General features: G+C 38.3%; 1 protein-coding gene across 5 annotated transcripts in view; it reads left to right on the top strand.

Annotated features, from left to right (window-relative positions):
- Positions 1–102: 102 nt before the first annotated feature.
- Positions 103–14198, top strand: part of LOC146462467 (uncharacterized) — a 78030-nt gene continuing 63934 nt past the window's right edge. For 2 of the 5 annotated variants that reach the window (XM_085085561.1, XM_085085560.1), the window contains exons 1-5: positions 142–314; positions 486–569; positions 1787–1880; positions 3204–3359; positions 6213–6887. In XM_085085561.1, coding sequence (XP_084941687.1) covers positions 3323–3359; positions 6213–6887 — 712 coding nt within the window. In that variant the 5' untranslated portion in view covers positions 142–314; positions 486–569; positions 1787–1880; positions 3204–3322. Of the gene's footprint in view, positions 315–485; positions 570–1786; positions 1881–3203; positions 3360–6212; positions 6888–14198 lie in introns of all 5 variants that reach the window. The other 3 variants (XM_085085558.1, XM_085085557.1, XM_085085559.1) reach the window with 3 other exon arrangements.

Raw genomic sequence — 14198 nt, 5'->3', positions numbered from 1 at the left:
CAGCCACGATGATTACGTCATTTCTATAATTACCCATCCTCACAGAGGTGACGATGGACACTTGGCAACTTTTCTGATCTTTGCGAGACTCGATCGAGTTTTAGATGACCTCTGAGGGGAGTTACGTGCCGTTTCGCATGATCGCTTTGTACAGCCCCTTTCAAATTAAGACCTCGAAACGACGCACTTTTCGTTTAGTTGGGAGCGGCTCTCGTAAACCTCACTTGCGCAGCGGCTCCAAAAAAACATCTTCGTGGCCCTCCGGGACGCAATTGTTTTGGGCTTTTTCGTTTCCTCTCGTTCTGTCAGCAAAGGTAAGGAGTCAGATCAGTTCATTTGATGTGTGTTTTTTTAAGGAATTTCTCCTGGTTGATTTGGTGATCTAATACGTGTACGCAGCCATCAGGGTATGGTTTGTCAGTCTAGCTTTGTTTGTCTTCCTGCATCGAACAGTTTTCATGTTCCTTTCAATGTTTGCGTTTCAGTTCATATGATCACCAGAAAAGGGTTTTGATCTTACCGTTTAGTTGAATTGACGTGCCACTGTTGAAGATTGAAAAGCTAATAAGGTAAGCTTAATTAATCTCGTGACTGATTCATGATGTACTATACTAGTCTCAGCTGTTTCAACTGCAGGAAAACAATAATTATTTTCAGTTTGTAAGCTCACCTTCAAGTTTAATTTACCAATTAAATTGTAATATTAATCACTATATATTGGGAGCAACAAAACGTAGTTGTAAAATCCTGACAGTGCCATTTTAATCTGGGAATATAACCTTTAAAAAAATAATAACCTTTAATAATAATATCACAACATGATCAATCAGGTAATGGTCTTAGAGAACAGTTTTAAAATTTTTGCTTCAAACTATCTCCTTTGTTGGACCTTGAACATCACATGCATGATGCGTGGATCCGAAATTTGCGTGTAGTGCAGACATGTAACATTGTCTGTCATCTTATATTTGACCTCTGGGAAAAACCCACCCGGACACACAAGACTTGATTGATCAATCTGTTCTCAAAACAATTTTATTCTTAGCGAGACTGAGAAGTATTAATTCTCAATCGGTAGTTACACAACATGCTGAACAGATTGTTAGTCAGATCTCATCAGATTCATGGTCTAAAATCTCTTAGACAAGTTACACAATCTTGCTTGTTAGGTTGTTTATCCTTTTTGGCTGTTTGGAACAATTTCCTTCATGTACCGTATTTATTCGATTAATAACTGTCCACCTTCGAATGAGCACCCATCTTGAATAAGCGCCTACCCTAAAGCCCAAAAAGTTAATAAGCGCCCACCCCACACCCTTCCCTACAAAAAACATTTCTGTACCAGCCCAACATGAAGCAAGAGAACCAAAATCAACCAAAATTGGTTTTAGATACAGTAGTTAATGATCTTTTATATAATTTGTTTATGTTAGATTTTGGACTTTGTTTTGTCTTGTCAAGCAAAATAAACTTGTTATCCCTTGTTTTGCTATTCTCTGACCTTGTTTGCAGAAAATGTTTGGAAAGTCATAAGCGCCCTCCCTTGAATAAGTACCCACCCTCCCTTCTAACTCGAACAAAATTTGATTTTTCCTGGATTTGTCTCCAGTCTTTTTTTCAGTCATTTTTTACTATCTAACTCAAACTCAATTCCAACTCTCTGCTAACTCAAACTAAGTTTACTCTGCTTTGGCTAAAATTTACCAACAGCTGTACGTAGCAGCTCTAAAATTATGTTTTGATAATGTAATTATAATGTATGCCAAACTACCTTAATTTCATGTAGATCTCGTACATTGGAAAGCAAGACTAGAGAGAAACCTCTTCTAACAAGCGACAAAAGGTGAATTAAGACATCAACAATGCTATTTTTAGAATAGGTAAGATTTAAAACGTTTAGTACATGTAGCACTTTTCACTTCCCTTAACATCTCATTGCTTCTTTGATGGATTAAATTCAGTCTCAAGTTTAGTAACGAGGCATGTATAGTGGAAAATTTGTGGGCCATTTACAACGTTCTCCTCAAGTGCTCACATTACCTACTAAATAGCCAGTGAAAGGTAAAATATAGTTCCCAAATACGAGTGTTGACTACCATTATGTTGAAATAAGTCCAGACGTTTCAGGCTTAGCCCTTCATCAGTGGAAAAGTCAAAGATTTACCAAATAAATAGCCAGCTGCTTTGAATTGTGAGCCTTTCCTTACTTTTTGGCGAAAAGGCTTACATGTACATATATACTTGGGGTGTGGGAAAGAATGCGAGTTCCAGAGTTGTGAGTTGTGAGTTGTGAGCTGGAGTTGCGAGTTACAAGTTACCAAACCCAGAACCGCACTTTTCAGAAAAAAAATGCGGTAACTCCTGGGAGGGTACTTTTGTCTTTCATCAAGTTCACTTTTAAGATCTACTGAGTTGCACCCAGAGGGTTAACTTAAAGATAGGTTTTGCCCTTGTAGTTAGAAATCTAGTTTAGTCTTAATACAACACAAAATGCATGGGAAAAGATCACTGGCCAGTTACTTGTAGTTTCTTTTTGATAGTTAATCCACGCATAATAAGTTTACTTTTGCATGGTAACATAAAATAACACAAAATAGAATAAAACATTGCTTACCATTACACTCAAGTTTGTCCTCCATGGTGCACCGTCGTGAGGGAAAAAGAGAAATTAACGTTCATGTACACGTCACAACATTCTATCTACATGTACATCTACTTTTTTTGGCTGTGGGTCCTCAGTTAATTTAACCCTTAAAAGGTACCAAAAGAAAACTAATTGGATTTGTCCAATTTTATTTTCACTATGATCTGAGATACAAAGCAACGACATACATGTAGATCCCTAACACTTCTTTTACCCAAAAAGGCTCTGGGTGCAAATAAGCAGATAAAACTAGACTCCATAAAAGATGAGATTTCCCATCGGGGCGGGGGGGGGGGGGGGGGGAATGTTCGTTGTTATGTCTTTGCAATCCCTAACTTAATATGTTATGTTAACTAGGATTAGAAATAATTATCTTCCCTTGATTTTCTAGGCTTGCACAAAAGTCTTGCAACTCCATCTCGCAACTCAGAGTCAATTGAATTCAAGTTATGGCTGTGTCTGAGTGCTCTTTACTGCATGACAACATTTTAAAATCCTACAATAATTTTTAAAAGTATGGAGGTAATAATAATTGGAAGTTTATTTTCAATGCTTACAGACAGGGTATCTGAGAAGCACTGTTTAGAGAAGGAGAGCCTGGATGATCTTAGACTGAGAGCTTAAAGATTGATTACATGGACCCTGAGAGTGGGAGTATTGAGGGAAGGTTTTAGAACAATGGAAGGCAATGACGACAACTTGGAAGACATAAGAGGTAACTACATATAAATTTAATCAATGATATTTTTCTGTGTGCAGACAAGAGAACCACAATCTTGAGCAAAACGTTGAGAAAAATGGGAATTGTGTACATAAATTTCAATTTCCCTTAAGGAGAACACTGCTGTGAAAATTTCTGAAGATTTCACAGCAGGAAATTGAAAAGAAAAATAGGTCAAAGCCTAATACACATTGACAATCACCTGTGTGTGAGTAGTTTTAACTCAAGAACTGAAAGGCATTAACTGATTAGTAATTTTACCAGCAAGGGTTAGAACAATGTAGTTTTGTTCTTGAACGTTACATTTTGGAGGACTTCAATAATTAATTGGTACATGTAGAAGGAAAACTGGGTTTTGATACCGTATTACATGATTTTAGTAAATGATAACCCAATATGGAGCCATCTTAATACATGAATATACAGTAAAAAGCCATATAATGTATCTGACACTAATAACATACATTTAATCTCATGGACTTAATGATTTCCTGCCAAAACACAGAAAACAAACTTACTTTAACTGGTATGATCATGTGGGAGATTTTAAATATGCCTGAGGTATAATAAGTATAAACATGACATAGTATACTCAGAACTTTATTTTGAACAAGATGCCTGCTATACTGGCATTACGCGTGATGCTGGGGCTGATTCATTTATTCCAACTGTATGCTTCGCCGATTGATAAAACTATCCTTGCTAATGGAATAGTTTGAGTCACGACGATCGCGTTACGTTGTTTTCCGTGTGTTACGCGACTCAGACTATCAGCGGAAATTTGTCAAATTCCATTACGATACCGTAAGCTTCTCAATGACCTCTTTTCTGTCTCGCGTCGTGGCCTAAGACTGTCAAACAAAGCACGATACCTTTACTAAGAACTCACCAATTTCAACCGTTTTACGTGTCGGGTGCTTCTTAGAAGTTATTCTTTCGATTTACCGCTTCAAAATGGTGAAATTTCCCTTTGAAAACGGCACACTTGAGTCCAGAACATGTTAAAACAATATGGCGCGACTTAATCCGTCTTTAATAAATATATCAAATGATGCATTGACGTCACACAGGTAGGGGTGAGTGGGTCCCCTCCCTCGCGATATAAGCGACAAGAATGGATCTTGATTGGCCTGCTGTTGTTGAAGACAATCAGAACAATACATCCCGAGTAGGAGAGGGGAGAGTTTAATGAACAAGATGCCTGCTACACTGGCATTACGCGTGATGCTGGGGCTGATTCATTTATTCCAACTGTATGCTTTGCCGATTGATAAGACTATCCTTGCTAGTGGAATAGTTTAAGTCACGACGATCGCGTTACGTTGTTTCCCTTGCGTTACGCGACTCAGACTATCACCGGAAATTTTAGCCTCCCACGCAGACGTTCTTAGGGCAGGAACGCGTGACGAACCTGCGTGGGAGGCTACGGAAAATTTGTGAAATTCCATTACGATAACGTAAGCTTCTCAATGACCTCTTTTCAGTCTCGCGTCGTGGTCTAAGACTGTCAAACAAAGCACGATTCCTTCGCCAGGAACTCACCAATTTCCACCGTTTTACGTGTCGGGTGCTTCTTAGAAGTTATTCTTTCGATTTGCCGCTTCAAAATGGTGAAATTTCCGTTTGAAAACGGCACACTTGAGTCCAGAACATGTTAAAACAATATGGCGCGACTATTTAATCCGTCATTAATAAATATATCAAATGATGCATTGACGTCACACAGGTAGGGGTGAGTGGGTCCCCTCCCTCACGATATAAGCGACAAGAATGGATTTTGATTGGCCTGCCTTTGTTGAAGACAATCAGAACAATACATCCCGAGTAGGAGAGGGGAGAGTTTAATGAATAAATTAATGTACCGATTTGTAGCTACTACGAAGAAAAAAAACAAGATGCCTGCTATACTGGCATTACGCGAGATGCTGGGGCTGATTCATTTATTCCAACTGTATGCTTCGCCGATTGATAAAACTATCCTTGCTAATGGAATAGTTTGAGTCACGACGATCGCGTTACGTTGTTTCCCTTGTGTAACGCTACTCAGGGTTTCAAGGGAAATTGCGGGAATTCCATTGCGATAACGTAAGCTTCTCAATGACCTCTTTTCAGTCTCGCGTCGTGGTCTAAGACTGTCAAACAAAGCACGATTCCTTCGCCAGGAACTCACCAATTTCCACCGTTTTAAATGTCGGGTGCTTCTTAGAAGTTATTCTTTCGATTTGCCGCTTCAAAATGGTGAAATTTCCGTTTGAAAATGGCACACTTGAGTCCACAACATGTTAACAATATGGAGCCGAATTTAATGTTTTTAATAAATAAATCAAATGATGCGTTGACGTCACACAGGTAGGGGTGAGTGGGTCCCCTCCCTCGCGATGTAAGCGACAAGAATGGATTCTGATTGGCCTGCTTCTGTTGAAGACAATCAGAACAATACACCCCGAGTAGGAGAGGGGTGAGTTTAATGAATAAATTAATGTACCGATTTGTAGCTACGAGGAAGAAAAAAAAAAAGAAATCGACCCGTTTTTAGACACGGTATGCCCCCTCAGGGCATCCCGCGTAAAAAGAAATCGACCCGTTTTAAGACACGGTATGCCCCCTCAGGGCATCCCGCGTAATAAATTAATGTACCGATTTGTGACTACGAGGAAGAAAAAAAAGAAATCGACCCGTTTTTAGACACGGTATGCCCCTTCAGGGCATCCCGCGTAATTAACTTTAAATTTACTTTCTGTACAGTGAAATTAATTCAACAAACAAAACTGTATTCTTTTTCATAATTTGGTACAAACTGTATGCTTAATTTTCATTTTCTCTTTTTTTTTGCTTGTTCTCTAATAGGTGCCAAAACTAAGGAGAAGAAAAGCTCTTTACTGCAGTCTGAAGACAGTCCTCCACAACTCAGTATTAAGCTTCCAAAGACAAGTGAGCTTCCAAATACCAGTGAAGAATGGAGTGATGCTCAACTACCAATTGATTTTCTGTTATTGACAGTAGAGAACCATGAGTTCTTAAGCTGTTTCCATTATCTTGATAAACCTTTAAAGAGTTGGCACAAAGAGATTGGTTATGTGTACTTTGGGTCAACTGGAAGCGGTGACCAGGAGAAGCTGAAGATTGCATTAATAAAGTGCTCCAAAGGGTCTGCAGAGCCAGGTGGTTCTTCAACAGCTGTCAAGAATGCAGTCAAGGTCCTGCGTCCCAAGGCTGTATTTTCAGTGGGTACCTGCAGTGGCTTAAGTCGTGATAAAGCCAAACTAGGAGATGTCATCGTATCTTCCAAGCTAACAACATCTTCCGGTTTCAAAACACCTGTGAGCAGAAATATTGGCCAGCTTATCAGGCATATTGACGATGGCTGGATTGCTCCTTTGGAAAACCCAGATGAGCGAGAAGTGAGAGTGCACCGTGATGGTGATATTCTCAGCCAGCGACTGGCACCCAGGTTTGGTTGGAGGCATGAGGATGTTGTTCAGCAATATCCTGAAGCTATTGCTATTGAATCAGAGGGTGAAGGTAAGTGTTTTATAATAAGAAATTGTTTGCATCCTTTGTCTATCAATTTGTGTATTACATGTACAAAGTAAAAAAAGGTCTTAGCAACAGTAAACTGAATTTAAGGACGCTGCTAACTTTTGTTACAGCGCATGCATGTACATTCTGTTCATCTTGAGATACTCGGGTTCCCTATAGGTGGTTTCTAGTAATGCAGAGATATTTCCTCGGGTTTAAAACTGTGTGGAGAAAGCAGAACTTAGCAAGTGCTTTTGTCAATAATTGGTATTTAAAAGAAAGTTGGTATTTTTAAAAAAGAAAGTTGCATTTTTTCAGAGATACATGTAATAAAGCTTCAATTAAAAGAAAACTACACCATACATTGCTTTGTATTTCTTTCTTTTTTCTTTTTGTTTTGTTTGCGTTTTAGAATAACTGTTGCTTAATTATCTCTAAAAAATGCCTTTCTACCCCCAATTTTCTTTCTGAATTCCAGTAGCCCGTATTAAGATCTGCTTTTCCCGCATAGTCATATACAGTACCGTGCAAATGTAAGTTGACAGTCTCGACTCGAAACTCGATCCTCGAAGCTATCGAGAATCGAGTATCGAGGTTCGAGGCTCGAGTTTCGAGTTTCGAGTATCGAGACACTCGAAGAATTTTTCGAGGATCTCGATGGCAGATTTTGAGGAAACGATTAATTTCTCGAACCTCAAACAATAAGAGAGAACAAAAGCGATTTTTGTATGGCTCTTGTATGTAGTCTTTTCCTAGTTTGGTCGAAAGTTGAAGCGGTGAGGGTAAAAGACGGAATGAGTTTGCGGAATGGAATGTGGAAAGACGTGCGGAATGGCATAATTATGCAAAATACGAGTTGCGGAATGACATAATTATGCGAGATACGATTTATGCATAATGACTCACAGAAATACATTAAACTGAAAAAGCGCGCCTTTTTTTTGGGCGCCAATTTGCAAATACAGCCTTTTTGTAACCATTTCAACCGAAGAATGCATCACAAAAACCCAAACAATGGTATCTTCGAATTCAAACTTTTTTCCTTCGATTCTCATCGCATAGCCGTTGATGCAACATAGCAGCTCGTGGACTCTTATCGTTCACGAGTGAACACAAGATTTGTAATACATTTGCATTAAAGAGGTTTGTTTATTTACGTAACCTGGTTTCCATTCCACACGAGTCGTCCGCCATTACGGGAGATGTATACAACTCAATCGAAGGCTGGTTAAACTTGACATGTTTCAAGCTTTCACAGCGCCTCGCAGGAAAAAGACGTGAGTAAAGAACCGCCTCTGTTTATTATTGAAACGATTTATGTCACTTGTCGAGGATTTATCTGGTTATGACGAATGTGTTGTGGTTCGGTAATATGCTCATTTCCGTTGTTTTACGTTTTATATTAATCAATTTATCTTACACAGCCAAACACACACACACGCAAAGAATAAATAAATAAATGAAAACGAAAATAAAAATTTAACCGCAATCTATACCGCAGAACTCTTTCCCCGTATTTTGACGTGTAGATTTCGGTTTTTTATTTTCGAAGGAAGGATCTTGACGTAACAAATTTTCAACTCAAACATTTTATAAGAAACTATATCTAAGCAATTCGGAAAAGATTTCCGCACAGCCCCATACATTATTTATCCATGCACAACTGTCACACTAACCCACTTCCAAAAACGACGAGCGTGAAAACAAAGTGTGAGTCGCAAAATGTATAGATAATTATGCATGGGGCTGTGCAGATATCTTGACGCAACTCGTACTAAAAATACTGTAAGAGACTAATGTCACTTGAAGCCTCGGTAATTAATACCATACTGTAATTCTTATCTACTTTCTTTTCTTTTTCCTTTTTTTTTATTTTAAAGAATCGATATAAGCTTGTATTGTACTGGTTATCCCATACCATGAAATCCCGGTTTTAAGTCCCCCTCCCCTGCTAATAAATCGCCTGGATTTTTGGGCCATCTATTTGTAAACGAAAATTTTATTCCGTGATAAGCCCCTACCACTCTTCCACTTATAGGCCCATCTTTGATCTTTATATAAACACGTAACACCCCTTCCCCCCTTGCCCCTAAAAAAGCCGTTGACATTTCCTTTTTACGTATCCCCACCCGTAACCGGAATTTTACGGTACTATGGTCTGTGCCTCATTACAAGAGCCTGTGAAGTTTTCCTAGAGTCAACCTATTGTTGACTTTTTTGGTTTTCCTTGTTTTCTCTGATTGGTGAGTATCACAGGTCTCGCAGAGGTAAACCCATAAATGGTTGGATTGCTCAGTAGCTCAACAACAGTAACTCAAGTAGCTCTACAAACATGTAATGTAACCACACTTACACCTCAAGGGAAGGGGGGACTCTTACATAAAACTGAAGGGACAAGCCGTCAAAAATGTTGAAAAGAATGTTCTAAATTGTACCAGACTCTCTTGGCATAGGTGTGGCCCCAATGTAGTTTCCTTAAGGGTTACCAAAACAAAATATTGAAATAATCAAGCAGTTTCCTCATTGCACAGAACAAAAAAGCTTTCCTTTGAGGTTTTGAAAGCAGAGATTCCACCGCAATGGTACAAAACTGCACATTTTTAACCCCTGTCAGGGACAAGCATTTTTACATTGCCCTAAAATTGACCTCCCATTTCCCCTTGGGGTGTAGAGCAATAATAACTAACTATTCACATGGAGTTAACGTTTGGCAACAACAACAACAACAACAAGCAAGAGAGGATCAAAAGTATGAATTCTCCATACATGTTCCAATACATACCCAGCTGTTCACTATTTATGACTTTTTTAGGTCAACCATACAACCAGAGTTTTTTTGTTTTTTGTTTACGTACACATAATTTTTTTAAAAATTAATTTTTATGATTCTTGATGACTGACCTAAAAATAAACCAAGGGGAATCGTCATCATTCCAATAAGTCATGTAAGACCATTAGAGGATTAAGCCCACACATATACTTGATCCTCTCTTATGACAACCAAAACTATATCCACCATAACTTTAGCTGGTAATTCTAGTTGTCATAGCAGTTTCCATGTCCACATATATATCGCTTGTAATATGAAAACTCTACAAACAGTATCTTCATTTAACGTAAAGTTTGAAGATCCTTAAGCATAATATAAACAAGGCTGTTTTCACGCCAAAAAATGAGTTGTTCATTACATAATTAGTTATGTAATGTAATTTGAAAACAACTCAACAAACTTATCGCTTTCAAAGTGATGTTGTAATGTTCTTGCTTACAGTTTGTAAAATGTCAAAAAAAAAATGATTTAATGTGGAACCTTGCCAGTATACAACAAAGATGCATTATCATTTAATTAGGCCAAAATTTAAAAGCAAATTCTAAAAACTGATCAATTTTAGTTTTTATTTGTCTGAGACAGTACAAGTATCAGACAAAATGGTCAGTAAAAGAAGAAGAAAAAAAAAAGCCGAAAAACCAGTATATAATACTAACATATTCTTTAAGGCTTTGCCCCACTATAAGCTAGCATAATGTTGAAACACCTACTTAGATACCCACTTCAAAGATCAGAATAATGTTTGGGGTAACATGTTTTATACTTTGGAAATAAAATACAATGTGACTGGATTGTTAAGCCATTGTGATGGATGATAGTTGTTACAGTGGTGAAGAAGCTTTCTCCATCTTAGGAATATTTTGGGATGTTATCAGTATGATTTATTTGCAAGTTCTTCTAACTGTAAAGTATACACGCTGAAGGTGATTCCATCACTGATAAGTCAGAGGGACATGCACTATTCATGGTTAAAAATGGGCATGGGTGTTATTTCAACACGTTGCAACAGTTATTGCAGTTCCCCTCCCCCTACCCCTCTCTTCTCCAAAGTGGACTGAATTTCATGTTTCCTCTCTAAAACCGAGATTTTATGGTTTTGGATAACCAGTACAATACAAGAAAGTAGGCTTCAAGTGACATTAGTCTCTTACAGTATTTTTAGTACGAGTTGCGTCAAGATATCTGCACAGCCCCATGCATAATTATCTATACATTTGGCACACACTTTGTTTTCACGCTCGTCGTTTTTGGAAGTGGGTTAGTGTGACAGTTGTGCATGGATAAATAATGTATGGGGCTGTGCGGAAATCTTTCCCGAATTGCTTAGATATTGTTTCTAATAAAATGTTGGAGTTGAAAATTTTATTTGTTTCATCAAGATCCTTCCTTCGAAAATAAAAAACCGAAATCTACACGTCAAAATACGGGGAAAGCGTTCTGCGGTATAGCTTGCGGTTAAATTTTTATTTTCGTTTTTATTTATTTATTTATTTTTTTGCGTGTGTGTGTGTTTGGCTGTGGATGATAAATTGATTAATATAAAACGTAAAACAACGGAAATGAGCATGACCGAACCACAGCACATTCGTCATAACCAGATAAATCCTCGACAAGTGACATAAATCGTTTCAATAATAAACAGAGGTGGTTCTTTACTCACGTCTTTTTCCTGGGAGGCGCTGTGAAAGCTTGAAACATGTCAAGTTTAACCAGCCTTCGATTGAGTTGTATACATCTCCCGTAATGGCGGACGACTCGTGTGGAATGGAAACCAGGTTACGTAAATAAACAAACCTCTTTAATGCAAATGTATTACAAATCCTGTGTTCACTCGCGAACGATAAAAGTCCACGAGCTGCTATGTTGCATCAACGGCTATGCGATGAGAATCGAAGGAAAAAAGTTTGAATTCGAAGATACCATCGTTTGGGTTTTTGTGATGCATTCTTCGGTTGAATGGTTACAAAAAGGCTGTATTTGCAAATTGGCGCCCAAAAAAAGGCGCGCTTTTTCAGTTTAATGTATTTCTGTGAGTCATTATGCATTAATCGTATCTCGCATAATTATGTCATTCCGCAATTCTTATTTTGCATAATTATGCCATTCCGCACGTCTTTCCACATTCCATTCCGCAAACTCATTCCTCCTTTTACCCTCACCGAAGTTGAAGTAAATCATACATGTATCAACTGCAGTGAGTGTTCGATAAATCTGTTTCGGCGCGTTTCTTCCTTCCGCGTATTATTTTTTAAACACATCCTTTCGCGTTGCTGTGAAATTGAAACATGCTTAAATTTTTGAAATGCTACACCAATTCTTTTTAATCAAACTTCAAACACAATGAGGCGAACTAAACTACAAGATTGCGGCCTTTTCGCGGAATGTAACACGATCGCTTCGGAAATATGTTCGCTGCGCAAGCAGTGACGCCGCAAGATTATACTTGATTGTACTCGAATCTTTCGAATGATAAACTTCGAAAAAAGCATTTCCTTATTTCAAAACGCACAACATCTACGGTAGAATTCGGCAAGAAACCGGGGAAACTTCAACGTGGCCGTTCGCTTGCCTTATATTTGAAGCAGACTTTGAAAACTGCCGCGAATGTTTACACCTTCGGCGTAGCATTACAAATTTGCATAAATATTATCGAGACATCGCAAAAGGCAATGTCACGTTTTCTTCATTTTCTATCAACTGATTTCGGATTGTAACCGTGTCTTCTTCTGACAGATGACTGGATTACTTGTTTTAACAGTGAAGGAAGCGAAACTACTAGTAAAAGATTGCGACTTAATCGGCCGCTGTTTCACAAGCTCACTCACTCAGAGAATGGAAACACGCACGATCGCTAAACCAGTACGCTGCACATAAATATGCTTGACTGTACTCTAAATTAAACTTTCGAATCAAAACTTCGAAAGCAGCATTTTCTTGATTAAAAATGCACAATACTTTCGGTTGTTATTGGCAAGGAACCGAGAAAACGCTTGCAGAGCGAACTCTTTCCAGCTCGAGCATACACGTGGGCACATTCGCTCCAACAAAAACGCAAACACAGTTGGCTGTTTCTGCAGAGCTGATTCCTATAAAAAAGAACCGAACTGAGGCCTCGGATAAGACGTGTGAAAAACTAATCACGCGAAAAGTTCTTTGTTTCCCTGTCTCGAAACTCGATGCACTCGACTCGATACTCGATGCACTCGACTCGAGCCTCGATCCTCGAAGCTTTCGAGTTTCGAGGATCGAGGATCGAGTCTCGAAGTTCGAGTTTCGAGGGACTGTCAAGTTACATTTGCACGGTACTGTACATTAAATGTATATGACTATTCTTAGAGTGTATGTTAGACAGTCTATTCTGTGCTTAGATGCATCCACTTACTCTTTCTTTTTAATACTGTACAGCTATCACCTATTGGCTAGCTCCAACCTTTCCCTCTGTTGAGTAATAATTCATATTATACTTGAGAGGTTACAATAGTCAGTGTTGAATGTAAAAGAAAAACCATTAATAATGCAATATTTTATTAGCCTGCGAACACGGACGTATTTCTGGCTGTTGCTTCTAGCGCGATCTCTCTGCCAAAACGTAACGTCTGTGAAGCCGAGAGGCAAAACAATTTCCGTGATGTAGTGTTTTCTCGTTGGCCAATCAGACATTTACAGTATTATAAAAACAACAAAAGCATCATTCTAAATACCAAACATTATTCATGTTAAAAACCAGTGTAATTTGTGTACCTCAAGGCAACTTGAGGATTTAAATAATTATATTGCATTAAATTGTTGTTTGTATGAACGACTTAATGTTTTTCCTGTAATGAGACTCAACTTCCCATGCCTCAACTTAGATATGAGTGGTCCTGTAAATAAACAGTACTGAAACCAACAAAAACTTGTAGTTGTTTTTAACCAGACTTTGTTAAACTAGTGGAATGAGAAAAAGAGTATGAGGAGAGAAATTTGACAGTTCACTGCTACTCTTTTGCCAGGTGTAATTCTCCATGACCTTTGCTCATCCCAACTAAAATAATCTTAATCAGGAAATAAAATTTGAATCAATGTGGGTATTCAGCAACTGAACTTGGAAAATGAATAACGGAAGATTAAGAATGATGAGGCCACTAAACTAAGTTCATCTTTAAGCTATATACCAAAGCTGCTATGAAAGATTAATTATTCAGTTCTTCAAAGATTTATCACCAGAATTTTAAACGTAAATGTTTAAAATGTTTTACATGCTTTCTATAATGTTTTGCATGATTTCTATACCAGTCGAATCTCCCGTAAACGACCACCCTAAATGTCAAGGATATGTGGTTGCTTAAGGGAGGTGGTCGCTTACCGGAGATCAGACCACAGGGGGTCTAAATTTCAGGTAATGTACTATGGTAATTGCGGAGACCTAACCCTTTTGCCTGTCTTTAACGAAACCCAAAGTAATAACTTTCCTTTAGACTGCCTGATTTAGGAGAAAAAGAGGT

The sequence above is a fragment of the Pavona decussata genome, unplaced genomic scaffold, assembly GCF_977016875.1.
Source record: "Pavona decussata unplaced genomic scaffold, jaPavDecu1.1 SCAFFOLD_187, whole genome shotgun sequence".
NCBI lineage: Eukaryota > Metazoa > Cnidaria > Anthozoa > Scleractinia > Agariciidae > Pavona > Pavona decussata.
The sequence above is the reverse complement of the archived record's forward strand: the minus strand, read 5'-3'. Positions and strand labels throughout refer to the sequence as shown.